The 14872-nt window shown below is 47.3% G+C and overlaps 1 protein-coding gene across 7 annotated transcripts; it reads left to right on the top strand.

The window, feature by feature from the left end:
* The first annotated feature begins 123 nt into the window (after positions 1–123).
* Positions 124–13407, top strand: LOC311530918 (uncharacterized protein). Of its 7 annotated transcripts, none has more exons than XM_084647965.1 (5): positions 124–696; positions 1083–1217; positions 3008–7986; positions 8507–8632; positions 9680–13407. In XM_084647965.1, the coding sequence occupies exons 4-5, from the start codon at positions 8599–8601 to the stop codon at positions 10495–10497; spliced, it is 852 nt and encodes a 283-aa protein (XP_084504091.1). In that variant the 5' UTR covers positions 124–696; positions 1083–1217; positions 3008–7986; positions 8507–8598; the 3' UTR covers positions 10498–13407. The 7 variants fall into 7 exon arrangements, 6 of the variants coding, with proteins under 6 accessions (XP_084504091.1, XP_084504089.1, XP_084504087.1 ...); XM_084647963.1 differs by having other exon boundaries at positions 1083–1561; XM_084647961.1 differs by having other exon boundaries at positions 1083–1561; positions 2338–7986.
* The last annotated feature ends 1465 nt before the right edge of the window (positions 13408–14872 follow it).

The raw sequence follows: 14872 nt of genomic DNA, 5'->3' as shown, positions 1-14872 counted from the left end.
TGTTTCCTGCTGTCGAGGACTTGAACCCCAGTCGGCAGGGTTTGTTGTCTGTCTGACCGGAGAGAGACAGGCAACACCAGCAAGGTCTGAACTCAAAGCTCTTTATTGAAGAGTGCACACAACAATAGAGAGCAGCCCGTCTCCAAAGAGAACCAGCCAGCCTCGAAGTAAAACTCATAGGTTTTTATAGACAGTCCCGTCGCGACACAGATTTATTCATAAAGCAGCCCACCCCACCCCATGTTAGTTGAAATTGGTAAAAATGCTAAAGAAAAAGAAGTTTTACTTCGAGGCTGGCTGGTTCTCTTTGGAGACGGGCTGCTCTCTGTTTTTGTGTACACTCTTCAATAAAGAGCTTCGAGTTCGGACCTTGCTGGTGTTGCCTGTCTCTCTCCGGTCAGACAACGAACCGTGCCATCTTGGGTTCAAGTCCACAACAATTTGGCGACTCCGCCGGGACCCGTCTGACTCTCCGGCGTGGGGTCAGACTCTAAAGCAACGCAGCGTACATCTTCCGGTTTCGAGGAGCCTTGCCAGTGATCTGATCCCTGCGTCGGCGATAAGGCGTGTTCTGTGAACCAGCAGGAGCCCATAGAAATCCAGCAACGTCCACCTACCGGTTGACTAGGCTCCAGATTCAGGTCTTCGGGGTTTGAGTCCCTGGAGGAGATCTTCAGGGTTCGAGTCCCTGGAGAGGTAAGCGATCGCTTGATAATAAGAGTTGGGGATTGTGGGTTTGAGTCCCCTTTCCACCTAGGATGGGACAATTTGGCAGTAAATGCCAAGGGGACGTCCCGTTGTCTCTGATACTCAGAGATTGGAAGGGAATCTCTGGAATTACTGGTTTAACTAAATCAAAAATGAATAATTTATGTCAGGTTCAATGGCCAGCTTTCACCACTCATTTGTCCCTGACTAAAGATTGGCCAGCCTATGGAACTCTTTCCGCAGACAGGATGGATTCCTTAAGAGATATTTTGGTCGATCTTAGACCGGGACAAATGGATTATTTGTTTGTATGGTATAATTATAAGCCAAAAGAAGGACGTCCTCTTTCCTCCTCCTTTTCTTATTCATCTCAGGGGTCTCCAGCCCCGCTCTGTGCTATGCCTGCTTCTGCCCCTCCTCCGGCTTTCCCTCGGCTTTCTGACCTACGCCCAGGACCAGTTGCAAGCCTTAAGAAAGGACTTCCAGGCAGAAAAGGAATCACTGGCTAAGCAAGTACCAGTCCTTCAGAGACTTGTCAAAATTTAACCTTTTGTGCTCAGCATATGCCGTAACAACAGTGTGTCTGCCATAAGAGGAACTTATATAGTTAAACCGTCAATTGGCCGTGCATTCTGTCCAGGTGACAAGCCTCCCGGGGGAGGACTCGGGTAGCCCTTGTGAGTGAGAATATTTAAGAGAAGAGACCAGGAGGGCTGGGGGCTAGTTAAGAAGCCCACCCTCCTTGTGAAATTGGTAGTGGAACAAAGCTGGTGCTCATGGAAGGGACAGTTCGGAGAGAAAAACAGGATCGAGCCCAAGCGGGCAGGCAACAGATAGAGAGATTGGAAAACAGGTTAGAAACTTGGAGGGCGTAGTGAAAAAAGAGGAGTAAATAATTATAGGAATGGGAAACGTAAATCCCGAAATAATACCTGGAATGGTAAAATCTGAGTTGATTGGGGTGTCGTTTTGGAAAATAGGCAAGTGATTTAAGGAAAGAAAGTGAGAAGTGAACTCTGTAGTTGCTGGAGGGAATTATGCTAAAGAAAAAGAATTTTTGGTTTCTTTGCAGCCATTCTGAAGGGAAAATGGGCCTTTTTTTCAAAGAAATGTCTGTAAATAAATCCAGGCAAAGAGACTATGTGATTGAAATCATTTGGCTCTGAAAAATTTAGTCAAATTAGCTAAAAGAACATAAGGGGTTTTATTGGAACTTAACCGCCCAAATGTATAAAGGAATGTAAATATATAGTGCTACTTAATTAAGATCCTATTAGACTCTAAGGGGCTACAATGGTTGGTGTTTTCCTTTTTAGAGTTGTGTGTTGTGAAAACAGGAGTTAAAAGTAAAAGGCAATCAAAAGTCTGGTAAAGTTTATTGTGCCCTTTTAAAGTAAAAGTCTTTAAGCTGTGGATCCAAAAGCAAGCCGGAAAGCATTTGTTTTAATGTAAATTACCTAACTGATAAAGCCACTGAAACCTGGGCTGCCTATGAAACAAATACAAGAAAATATGGGTAATTCCTCTGTTTTGCCTGCAATTAACAAGGGTATTTGTATAAAAAGGAAATATTTTAAGCAATGACTGACTGCCCAGAAGGGGTAGATCTGTGTTCTTTTTGTCTTTCAGAAAATCAGAGAAAACTGATGCCAGCTGAAAAGCAATTCAACATCTCATGAATTTACAGGCACAATAGGAATTCTGTTCTGTGTTCTATGTCCTGTCTTGTGGTGTTTTGTCTTGTGGCCAGAATTGCTGTGTTTAATTTTTCATAGGACAGTTTAGTTTAAAACTAAACAGAAGGGTTAAATCAAAATGCAGATGCTTGTTTTATTCAACTTGGAATACAAAGTGTTTGGATAATATCAGGAAAGTGTGATATACTAAAGTTTAATACATTTGCTTAAGAAAGAAAAATAAATTTCATTGGCCAGATCTTTTAATTGAAAAAAATTGTTGTTAAAATTCACGCACCAACAGTCTTTGGAAGCAAGGACATGAAAGTTTAACCCACTCTCCATATTATACATGGGATCCTTCTGGCTGCCTCAAATTTCTAGCCAGGCTGAGGAGGGAGGAAAGCTATTGGACACCAGAGGTTGTACCAAGTGGACTCCTCAAAAGTGGGTGTGCTTGTCCTGGCTTGTTGCTCCAAAGCTCTGTAATAAAGTCATTTTCCTCGAAGGGTGTATGTGGCATACATTGAACAGTAAGACGAAAGTGCTGTATAATGGGCAATGTATATGTGTTCATTTTTGAACAAAGGTGTGTGAGTGGAAAATGAAAGTTTCCTTTGCAGGTTAATAGAAGCCAAGAAGGGGAGAAGGAAAAGAACAGAAGACAAGCTAATTCAACGCTGTAGCTGGCAGGCTCGGTCCAAAGATAAGACGCTGGCCTGCCCAAGGACACCACTCACCGCTAGGATTTGGCTGACGGCCAAGAAAGAGGGGGGCTTGAATGTGCCCAAGCAGCTGTGAGATCTGCAAAACACTGCCAGACATTAATGAAATGTGTTAGGTCTCTGTAGTTACAGGTGAAAGAAGTCCTACTCCAAGGATCCTGAGCAAACCTGCCATTTGTTAAAACCGGGTGACTGAGTCTACATAAAGGTCCATCAATGAAAGACTATTCTGGCCCCGTGCTGGAAAGGCCCTTATTAAGTCCTGCTAACTACCAACACTGCTGTGAAGTGCCAAGGACTGACTGCCTGGACCCATGCTTCTTACTGCAAAAAGACCCCTCCACCTCCAGATGACTTCACTTCGACTACTGGTCAGCCTGTCCCTCCTTCTGGGTTTTTTTCTTTCCTCCTTTTGGACAGCAGGGGAAAGGACAAGGTGAAGTGCTAGTAACCTCTCCCTTGTCCACTGACAGAGCTAACCTGTATTGCACTGCTAGGGAACCTGACCTGGAAAAAGGTTCCCCAGAATCAGACAGCATCGGACTTCGAGGGAGCCACGCACGTTCACCCCACCGTGAACCGGGTGAATCAGAAGCAGACGACATCTGTGCTCAAGACAAATGGACTGCCACCCCTTTGGGCGACCTGAAGCTCCAGCTGCAGCTAAAAAAACCTTGAGTTGGTGGTGTCCTCTCAGGGAAAGATGGCCCCGTTCTCTAAGCTGTGTTCTTGTGTTTTTAATCTGTTTAGTATTTGTTACCTTTCTTTTCTGGTGGTACGGGGAGTTGAGACTATAGAATCACACAGTTCTAACACATTTATACGTCTTGCCCATGAAATGAAATCTCGTATGCCAGCCCTACAAAATACTTCATGCTGGATGTGCTCATTAATACCAGCAGATAGCCAAAAAGGTCTTCCCATGGTTTCTATTCCCTTTAGTGCAATGAATATGACCTGGACCCCGTCCTGAAAAAATTCTTCAGGTAATTGAAATATTACCTGTGCTGATACCAGCATCTCTGAAAGCAGGTATCTAATAGTTTGGAAACAAGTTAGTCAATGGTGCCTCTTGAAAGAAGGGAAAATAGCTTTGGGTAATAGTGAGTGCAAAGCCTACTTTAATGGCACTCATTTTGGGAGTAAGAGAGGTCCTAATATCTCTCTCCTGGATGGGGCAACCTCTTGTACCTCCGCGTGGCATAGTTTCACGGATGACAAATGCAGTCTGCATGGGGAAGAACACTTTTTGTATAAAGGTCACAAATTGATTGAGCATTACGTTATAAATTGTACACTTGGGTATAACCTGCCAACTCATACTATGTGTTTATGTTCCTCGAATGCCTCCGCGGCTAAATTCTCCCTCCTCCCATCTTGGACCGGATGGTACGAACTTATTAATAATACCTGGTCCAAAGTCACTCCTACCCTTTTTGGAGTATACTGGGTGTGTGGTAACAAGGCATACCTAGCCCTCCCTCCTTCATGGAGTGGATCCTGCTATTTGGCTTGGTTAGAACCACCTGTAGTTTATCGCGCAAGTTTATCGCACACATCTTCCTACAGGGAAAATCAGATATGTAAGAGGGGCTGAGGAAGATGTTATGGACTCTCGCCCCCTTACTTGGCGTGCCCTAAATGATTGGATGGGTGCTTGTGCGGGATTCGTCTTTGCCTGTGGAGGTGCCACCTGGCATATTGGAGAAGGAGTCATGAGACTTCAGTTAGTGTTGGAGATGATGGCAAATACTACTGCCGATGCCTTGGTAGATCTGGCAACCAAACAAAAAAAACTAAGGCAGATGGTTCTCCAGAACCGCTTGGCGTTAGATATTTTGCTGGCCTCTCAGGGAGAAACATGTGCATTAATCGGACAAGAATGCTGTGTATATGTTCTGGATGTTTATAACGCCACCTGGGAAAGAGCAAACCACCTTATACAAGTTGCAAAAGACCATGGAGGAGAGCGGGTTGACTCGTGGTGGAGCAATTTGTTCAATTGGGTTCCAGACGTAGGTGGCTGGCTACATAACTTGCTTCACAGTGCTGCTGTTGTAATTGTTTGTGGCCTAATAGTTTTGTATGTTATGCTAAGATGTGGCTGTTGGATGGGTACCAAGTTGTGCCCTACCAAGCAGTGAATATTTCTAACTCACTACTCACAGTGGCCAGTGTGTCTCAAGAGTTCCCTTACAGCACTCTGGGGACAAAGGGGGGACTGTTAGGTGAGAATAATTAAACAAGAAGCAGTTATGCCAACCGAACCAAAGTCAGGCCAATAAAGGTTGCTGGGAAAGTCCCTGAACGAGATAAGTAGAATGAAAGAATACTTGTTTAAGTTGCAGGGAGTGAGATAAGGGGAGACCTGCATTCCTGCATTTTTGTACCAGATGTTCTGAGAAAAGTTTTAGATAAGGAGACACACTGTTTCCACTCACTGTTTCTGTTCTATGTCTGTTCTTAACTCCTCGTCTCCTGTTTGACAACCATACTGATAAGAAAGTTTGGTGAGGCATTATGACTTGCTAAAAGCTATATACAATAGGGGGATAGGTATGCATGCATAATAGAGAAAGAGAACTTTTAACTAACATGGGGGGGGGGGCTAAATGAATAATCTGTGACGCGAGGGAACTGTCTATAAAAACCTACTAGTTTTACCTAAAGAGGCAGCTGGTTCTCATTGGAGACGGGCCACTCTCTATTGAGTAGTGCACGCAACAATAATGAGCTTGTGTTTGGACCTTGCAGCTCTCTGCGGTCAGACAACGAACCGTGCCGTCTGGGGTTCGAGTCCTCGACACTCCCAAGATATTATTTGGTTGTTTTTTTTCCTCAAGACAGACTCATGGTCTGGGGGCTCTGATTCTTGAGTGTTGGGGGCTGCCCAAGCCCCGGTCTGATTTCCATGCAGGATTCAGATCTCAGCCACACCGGAAGACACTGCTGGCTCTGAGCCTGGCAGGGGGTGAATGTGGATGGGCCAATGAGATCATAGAATCATCATAGAATATCAGGGTTGGAAGGGACCTCAGGAGGTCATCTAGTCCAGCCTCCTGCTCAAAGCAGGACCAGTCCCCAATTTCTGCCCCAGATCCCTAAATAGCCCCCTCAAGGATTGAACTCACAACCCTGGGTTTAGCTCAATGCTCAAACCACTGAGCTATCTTTCCCCCCAGGGATCCTCTTCTATATTTTCCAAGCCGTTCAGTCCTTGTTGAAAAAGAGTATAATGAAGCCAGTCTTTTTTCGTACTTTTCCAACCTATTATACTTTCAGGTACAAGTATTTTATCATTGTATATGCTTTTAAAGTGTGTATTAATGTTGCAATTTCAATTCAACTTTCCAACCAATGACTAAATTGGCAACACTGCGTGTAACTAGTTGACCACTGTGTGTGTGTGTGTGTGTGGTGGGGGGGGGGGGAGAACTTGGGGGTGTCTGTGTAGGGAAGTCCCTATTTCACTGAATTAAGTCTCCTGCAGCACCTTAGTACGTTACACCAGACAGAAAGGAGCTGTAGTGACTCGTCATTGGGATGCCCGTGCCTTTGAGAACCCAGCCCTGGGAAGCCCATGCTGAGAGGCGCTGTCTGTGAGAGGAGAAATAAAAAAGCCCCTCTCCTCCCCCTCCCCCCCGCACCACCACCCTATTTTGCAAAAACTGGTGTCTCAGTCCACCAGGGTAAATGTTCCCCCTCTGACCCTGCCTGTGCCAGGGTTTTACCCTCTGGCAGGGCCTTACCCCTCAGCTTAATCCCAGCTCCTTCCCCCGCAGATTTTGCCCTTCAGCCGCTATCCTAACGCTGCTTCCAGCTGCTTGACACCCCGCCCCCCCGACCAATGAATTTTTGCCCCCTGCTCAGAATCTGGCCAACACACACACACCCTGATTTGCCCCCCTTTTTAAGCCCTGTAAAAAGCAGTCTGCAGAATCTTATGGCTAATAAAGGCTGGGTGAAGGGCAGTGACTTCAGTAGCTGTTACTGAGCATGCTCGGTTCTTGTGAACACACTCAGTACACCCTAAGTAGCAAATTCCTACAGGGAGCAGTTTCTCCTACTACATATGGCAGGAAAGTGACTCTGCACAAAGGGCCCCTTTCAGGGACCTGCTGCTGAATTTGGCCTTTGTAGGGAGGGGCTCTCCGTGTGTCTGTGAGTCCCAGAGCTGCTGCCCCCATGGATACAGCCAGGTTCAAATCCCTGTTAGCAGTGGCAGGATCTGCCTAATGAGAGCAAATGCCCACTCAATGGGGCAGTCACCAGTTCTCCCAGGGAGAAGGAAGATGATAAAAAGGGAGAGTAGAGAGACTGAACGGGGTAGCAGGAACAGTAAGTGGGGAAGAGAAGTCCCAGACCTGCCCAGATCCATTCCCTGCATTATCCTGGGCAGACTGATACTCCTGGGAACAAGGGGAGGAGCTGAGAGAGGAAAAGCCAGTTGCTGACTATCTTGAATCACTGCACTGCTTGTAGAGTTGGGGGACAGGCGCTGCCTTTGGGGATGGTGTCAGGGGGAATCCCCAAAACTGGCTCCTTTGATTCTGCTCTTTTTCTAACATTTGGCTCAGAGATACTGTTACTGGGAGAGTCTCAAAGTGTCCTGATGGGTTCAGTTCTGCTGGGAGGGGCCTGGCCTTGGTGGCAATAAACTAACTGGGTTTCTTCCCAGCGTGGCAAAGTCAAGAGCATCTGACTCAAGGGAAACAGCCTGGCGGAATCAGGGTGTGACATGGACTCCAGCCCTTTCTGAAACATCCCCCATCGCCCCTCTCAACCCGACAAGCTGAGGAATCATCCAGATTTCGCTCCAGATCAACTCATCTTCCAGGAGACAGGGAAGGGAAATGGCTGTGATGGAGCCAGCTCAGGTAGGGGATTTTTCAGGGAGGTGCTGGGGGCGGGAGGGTGCGGCAGGGAGGAAACAGAGTGTGATAAACCTGCTGATTTTCTGAATAGGCCCATTGGCAGGGGGGAGCTTTCCCCATTTATGAAACAGGAAACAGGGCTTGGAACATTTTCCAGATTCCCAGTGCTGGAGCCTGAACCCACTAGCCAGAGGCTGCTGTGAAATACAAAGGGACGCTGTTGGGATTCCTGTCCCGGTCCCCGGCTCAGAGCTCTGCTTCCCGTCTCTGCCTGTGGATGGCAGGCGTGTGGGAAATGAGTAGACCCTGCCCTGCTCCCTGTACTGGCTGGAGGGGCGGAACAAGGAGCTCTCACTTTCTCCTCACCCCCTGAAGCCACATGGCTGCTATAGGGTGGGAGAGGGATTCTGCTTCTCTGGCCCTCCCAGAGCTGCTGCTGCTTCTTTTTTTTCTTCCTTTCCCGTGACTAGTGGGATTGTGGCTGGGGCAGCAGGTGCTGAGTGGGGGACTCTTGTTGTTTCAGGGGCCAGTGACCTTTGGGGATGTGGCTATTTATTTCACCCGGGGCAGGGGGCTCTGCTGGACCCCGCTCAGAGAGCCCTCTACAGGGACGTCATGCAGGAGAACTACGAGACGGTTACCTCGCTGGGTAAGTGACTCCTGTCCCCTCGATTATTAGAAACTGGGGGGCCTCCGTGTCTGAATGTGGTCAGTTTCTTCCCTGGTCAGTTAGATCAGAGGCGAATGGGTTCCATAATGCACAGCTGCCATGAGAGAGACTTGCATCTCCGTACCCTCTCCACTGGGACATGGGAGTCAAAACCCAATGGACAAACTAAACTATCCCCACACCTCCAACTTTCAAAGGGGTAGAATTCATTCATTGTCCTGTCTGTATTGATTCCCAGTCGCACACAGAATCCTTATTTACCTCCCTCCTTGGGACTAGCGCCAGCCATGGGGAGGGCTCTCGCCTCCGCAGGTTTAGAAATAGGCAGGGGTTTAACTCTAGAGCTGGGTGTGCGTCAGCAAGGCCCACAGATTGCGCAGATCCTGGGAACTCCTAGTGAGGGTGTAACAATTCCCCTCACCTCCCCAGATTTCTGCCTCTCCCAACGGGGCTCAGCAACCCTGTTCCCTTTTTCTTGGATTCCACATTCCTCCAGCACAGCACCAGGACATGGAATGTCCTTTGTGCCACGCAGTCTCTCAATCCTCCATGCACCCTGATGTGGTCTGATTTCACTCCCTGTGCAGGATTTCCCATTCCCAAACCTGACCTGATCTCCCAGCTGGAACAAAGGGTGGAGCCGTAGGTCCCAGATCTCCAGGCCTGCGAGGAAAGATAGATCCTGAGAGGCACCCGCACAGGTGAGGGCTGACACAGAAACCATCTGGCAAATGAAGGAAAAAGTTGAGACTCCCCAGAATGTGGTGTGAGGAAGCACCCTCAGTTCTTCCTCGCCTCGGCCAGCGCAGGGCTGTAGTCAGCAGATATCGCTCATGCCATTCCGCCCAGCCTCTTTGCTCCAGGAGTTTCCTTCCCAACTTTCCTTCCCTGTGAGTATTTGGGTGGGATGTGGAGGCAAAATCCAATTGCTGATTCTTCGCAACTTTAATGTGTTGGGTTTTCCGTCGGTGCTATTCCTCTTTCTCCCCTGCACAATGACTCCTGTCTGGATTGTCTCTCTCCCAGCAGGTGCTAAGAGAGTGAGTGAGAATGCGGATCGTAATCCTCATGAGGATGTTCCTTGGGAAGTGGATGAATCTATTATATGTGGGGGAGGACACAAGGATCCCACAGCCCAGCAGAGAAATCCCAATGAAGAGAAACCCTATCAGTGCCTCGAATGTGGGAAAGGATTCATTCTGAGATCACAGCTTGTGACACATCAGACAATCCATACTGGAGAGAAACCCCTTCAATGCTTGGACCGTGGCGAAAGCTTCAATAATCGCTCAGACCTGAATAACCATGGGAGAAGCCACACAGGAGAGAAACCTTCTCGATGCCTCGAGTGCAGGAAATCTTTCTACTGGAAGTCAGCACTAATTACACATCAGAGAGGCCACACAGGAGAGAGATCCCATAAGTGCTTGGACTGTGGGAAAAGTTTCATATGGAGGTCAGACCTTGTTAAACATCAGGCAATCCACACAGGAGAGAGACATTATAAGTGCCTCAACTGCGGGAATGGTTTCTGTTGGAAGTCAGACCTTATAACACATCAGAGAATTCACACAGGAGAGGAACCCCACAAATGCTTGGACTGTGGTAAAAGTTTCACACAGAGATCTGCCCTTGTTTCATATCATACAATCCATGCAGGAGAGAGACCCCATAAGTGTTTGGACTGTGGGAAAAGTTTCAGACACAGATCAGTCCTTGTTTCACATCTGAGAACCCACACAGGAGAGAAACCCCGTAAGTGCTTGGACTGTTGGAAAAGTTTCACAGAGATATCACACCTCATTAAACATGACAGAATCCACACAGCATCTAAACTTCTGTGATCCATAGCCAGAAAGGGTGAAGCAACTGGCAGGCTGATTCAACCTTTAGAGCCATGCTTCGTAAGTGTGTAAATGGTATTTAGGGCCATTCCATGTTCTATAGGCTTGAGCTTTGAAATGTATATTTGTATTCCTAAAGAATTGGAAGAAGATGGTAGCTGTAGTAGTCTCTATTTACCTATATCTTGTTAGAGGTTAACAATATAACCAAACGGTTCCTCTCTAGGGCTGTATTCTGTTAATGTGGAGATCAAAAGGAAAAATTAACATTTAAATAAAACTTGGGTGTAATAATGTCATTGTCTGCATGTCTCTGTAAAGTTTGTGGTAAACAGTCTATGAACTGCTGAATGGATAATCACCTTATGTTAATCCATGTAGTCAGTTGCCGGTGATGTTTAGGAAATACAAGGTTCCTTCAAAAGCCTATTGTTCACCCCAGGACTACGTGCTGTGGAGAGGCTGCAAAAATCTGTGTGAAAGCTGTTGGGACGTGATCCTTTTCTCTCAGATCTTCTTAAGCTTTATTCGGGAGGAGTTTGAGTCGTAAGACTGAGATCTCCAGTCCCCTCTGGACTGCCCTGATATTGAACATTTTGACATTAGACTAGAACCCGATGAAATGATTCTAAAAAGGACTCTTCAATTCTAAAGCACCATCTCTGCCATGAAACTGGCCTAAGGACTCTCTTCGTGTCTGTATGTATAATGATCAAGACTCATTCTTTTCTTCTTTTAATACGTTTTACTTTTGTTAATCAGAATTGGCTGTAAGCATGTATATGGGTAAGAACTGAAGTATTCCTTAACTTCTTGGCTAATGTCTCCGATCCTTTGGGATTGGTAGAACCTTTTAGATGATGAACAAGATTTTTCACTAATCCGCATTATATTTAACTGGGCTGTCTGGGAGGGAGCCCAAGGCTGGGTTGGTTAAGGCAGGGGTAGTCAATAGGCAGTCTGTGAGCCAAATCTAGATACCTGGATGCTTTTAAACGGAACCCTGAAAATTTAGTATTTATTATTACTGTTGTGGGTTTTTTTATTATTATTTTCTCTGGAGTGTGGACCTTGTCTATACCTTGACAAAGAAATTTTGACCTTGACAAAAAAGAATTGACTACCTGTGCTTTAAGGGAACTGTGTTTTTGGCTTTTGGGAAACCAGTAAGATATGCATAGAAGGTGTTTTATTGCTGGCTTGGTGAATGTAAGTATTGGAATATCCACCCGTTTTGGGGATTGTCTGCCCCATTCTTTGCAATTTGTCCTAATTGATCAAGCTCAGCATGCTCCCCTAACCCCTCTGGGAGCCTGCTCAGAATTTCATAAATGCCTTGCCTCTGGGAAAAGTTTAATTCAGCTATCGCACCTCATTAAACATCAGAGAATCCGCAAAGATGTGAGAGACTCTAGGAATAGCTTGACAGTAGGAAAAGATTCAATCTGAGCTCACACACCAGTGATCCAAACAATGGAGAGAACTTGAATGTGGGGGAAGCTTCATTTGGTGCTCCCGGAGTATCAGGCATCTACAAATCCACACAGGAAAGTAACCTCTGAGATGTTCTCAGTGTGGAAAATGCTCCAAGTGACGGTAACCCCACATTGGACATCAGAGACTCCTCTGCACAGCAGGGAAATTCTCCGAGTGCCCTGACTGGGGCTGGCCAGGGCGACCAACCCATTTCCTCATTTCCCACACACATCAGGGGTATTTGGCTCCCAAGGATTCAGCTGCCTGTCACTGGGGTGAGGATCCAGCAGAAGTCAAGCAGCAGGTGGTCAGTGACCCTCTGGCTCTGCCTGGTCTAAGCAAACCTCAGGCAGAGGAGGAGAAGTCTCAATCAGCCCCTCCTCCCTGCTGCAGCCCTGGCTGCTGAGCTGATGGGTCACAGAAGGGAAGGAAGAGAGAGAAACTTCTTCAGCTGCTCTCTCTGCCTGGCTAAAGTTCCCCCCTCTCCCTTCCCCTCCCAGCCAGGATCCTCCTGCCATGGAGATGAGAAGGACACTTGGGCCAGGCCCCCCTTCACTCTAGACACTTGTTCCCACCTCCCATCTTCCACCAGCCCCTGGGCTGGGCTCCCCCACTTACCTGGAGCTGTTCCCTGCAGGGGGAATGTCCCTGGGGGCTGGTAACTCCTCCCCTCCCCAAATCCTCCAGGGTGCTGGGCTCCAGGGGATCAAACGTTAAGGGACCAGGCCAATGGGTTCTGGGGATTGAATGGTTGGGGCTGGTGGAGCTGGGTGCTGGGGATATCGAGTGTTTGGGGATCATGGGATAGAAGCGAGGGAGAGCACTGGGGTAGAGAGGTGCTGGCTCTCCTCACTCTCCCCTTCTGCCCCTGCCCCCTCTGCATTCAGACAGCACCACTGAGAAGGGCTGATTCCCACAGGGCCCTTTGTGGGAGACCTGGAGATCCCACCTCTGCCTTCGAGGGTCTGTCTATGGTAGGAAATGTGGTCGGGATTAGCCAGCCCGTCTCTGTGACTCTCCACCAGATTTCCTATTGTAAACACTCCCTGAGCATCTTATGCGTAGGGCTAAGATTTTGTCATGGATATGTTTAGTAAAAGTCATGGACAAGTCACGGGATCAATGATCAGGGGGGCAGCTCTGAGCCACCGCGGGCTGCGTGGGGACTCCAAGGCTCCGAGCCAAACGGGGTGAAGTCACGGAGGTCTCTGGTAGTCACAGATTCCGTGACTTCCGTAACAAAATCGTAGCCTTACTTATGTGTTCTGACGCCCTCCCAACTATCGGAGTGATTGTTAGTCCCTAAATTCCCCCTTTGGGGCCAGATTGTCGCATTCTCAGATAGTCTCAGATTACTCCAGGCCATGCTAAAAAGCATTTACTGTTTGTACATTTTCTGTCTTATTATGGAGCAGAATTAACTAGATGCTAAATAAATGGGGAGCAGGGACAGTAAACCGTGGTGTTTTAGCTTCTGTGCTATTTGAGGGTGATGGGATTCAAAGGGTCCAAAGGATTCCCTCCTCCTCCCATCCCTCGACACTGTCCCAGCAATGGACAGTTTTATCTTCTCCTCAGTCTACCCCTCCGCCTCTCAAGGTGTCACTTACCATCATGTCCCTGGCTCTCCATACTGAGGAATCACAGTTTTGATGTCTGTGATCCTAAGTCAGACTCTGGAGGGCTGGAGAAGGAAGTGTCACAGACCTGGGAGTGGGTGGGGAAATCCCAATGAACCTCAAAGCAGAATTTGACATTTCAGATCTTATAGCCCTCTTTCCACCTGCTGGTAGAGTTGCTTCCAGGCTTTTTCTAGGCTGAGTCCAGATCTTGGTCCAGGTTTTTTTTTGTCTTTCTTTTTCTTTTAATACAGTGCTGCTAAAACTTTTGCAACTAATACAACCAAATAATGAGGGGAGAAGTGAAGCTGGTTTTGCTACTAAAGAAAAAATGGGTACATTTATTTTCTGGATTTTGAATCTTGAAGGATTCTCTGAGAACATGAAAGTGTCTTATAGCTCACCCTGGATTGTGGGTTTTTCCCTCTTCATGAAGGCCGTTTGGTCACATGCATTGATATCAGTTGAGTTTGACAGAATGTAACTCAGATTTATTGAGAACTTCATGAGACTAATGATCATTTGCCAGAATAGTATTTTTTTAGATTTTATTTTATTTTAATCTTTATCTATCTTTATCTTTATTTATCTTTGTTATGAGGTTTTTTTGGTGGGGTTTGAACAATGATCATTATCTCACAGCACAAACGCTGATGGTGCAAACTAGATCCACACTCCAAGAGGAAGAGATTGAAACGGAAATGAAGTTGCTGCCTGATCCCTGCAGTGATGTGAGATACCGTTGGGAGGGGGAGAAGGTTGGGGCAGGGGGAATGGGGGAACAGAGCTGGGAAAATGCTGGGTTTGCTCCTCAGAGCCAGACAGCTGGGGCTGAGAACTGTGAACTCGCTGCATCAGAGCCAGAGAGCCACTAGACTTGGCCTGTGAGTGTCATGGGAAGCTGCCCCTGAACTCTGAAGGACCAAGAACAACACCCCAAACAAGGATTGGGGGAGGGGGCAGTGTTTCCATATTGCTGAGTTGCCGAGGTTAGGTGCAGGCAGGAAGGGAGCTGGGGATGTCAATAGACCTGGGCAGCCTTGAAGCCAGGTCGACCCCCATTGCTGAGACCAGAGGGAGATGAGGAACCTGACAGCCCAGCTGGTCTCCGCCTCCCCCTCACCGCAGTGTCCTGTGTTGGGATGACAGAGACTCTCTTTGCCCCACTCCACCCAACACTGATCCCTCTTGTGACTAACCCCTGCTCTCCATGTTCACCACTTGTGTAGGGTTCTGATATATTGTGCACAAAGTGTGCCTGGTGTGGGATCGCTGGAAAA

The sequence above is a fragment of the Lepidochelys olivacea genome, assembly GCF_965140295.1.
Source record: "Lepidochelys olivacea isolate rLepOli2 genome assembly, chromosome: 14".
Classification (NCBI taxonomy): domain Eukaryota; kingdom Metazoa; phylum Chordata; order Testudines; family Cheloniidae; genus Lepidochelys; species Lepidochelys olivacea.
Note: the sequence above shows the minus strand (reverse complement) of the source record. Positions and strands in the feature narration are given on the sequence as shown.

Excerpts from the sequence above, each read along its gene's own strand:
- LOC311530918 (XM_084647966.1), top strand. The coding sequence starts at position 8,599 with ATGCAGGAGAACTACGAGACGGTTACCTCGCTGG. Across the intron at positions 8,633-9,679 it reads CGAGACGGTTACCTCGCTGG|CAGGTGCTAAGAGAGTGAGT; the intron begins GTAAGTGACTCC and ends TCTCTCTCCCAG.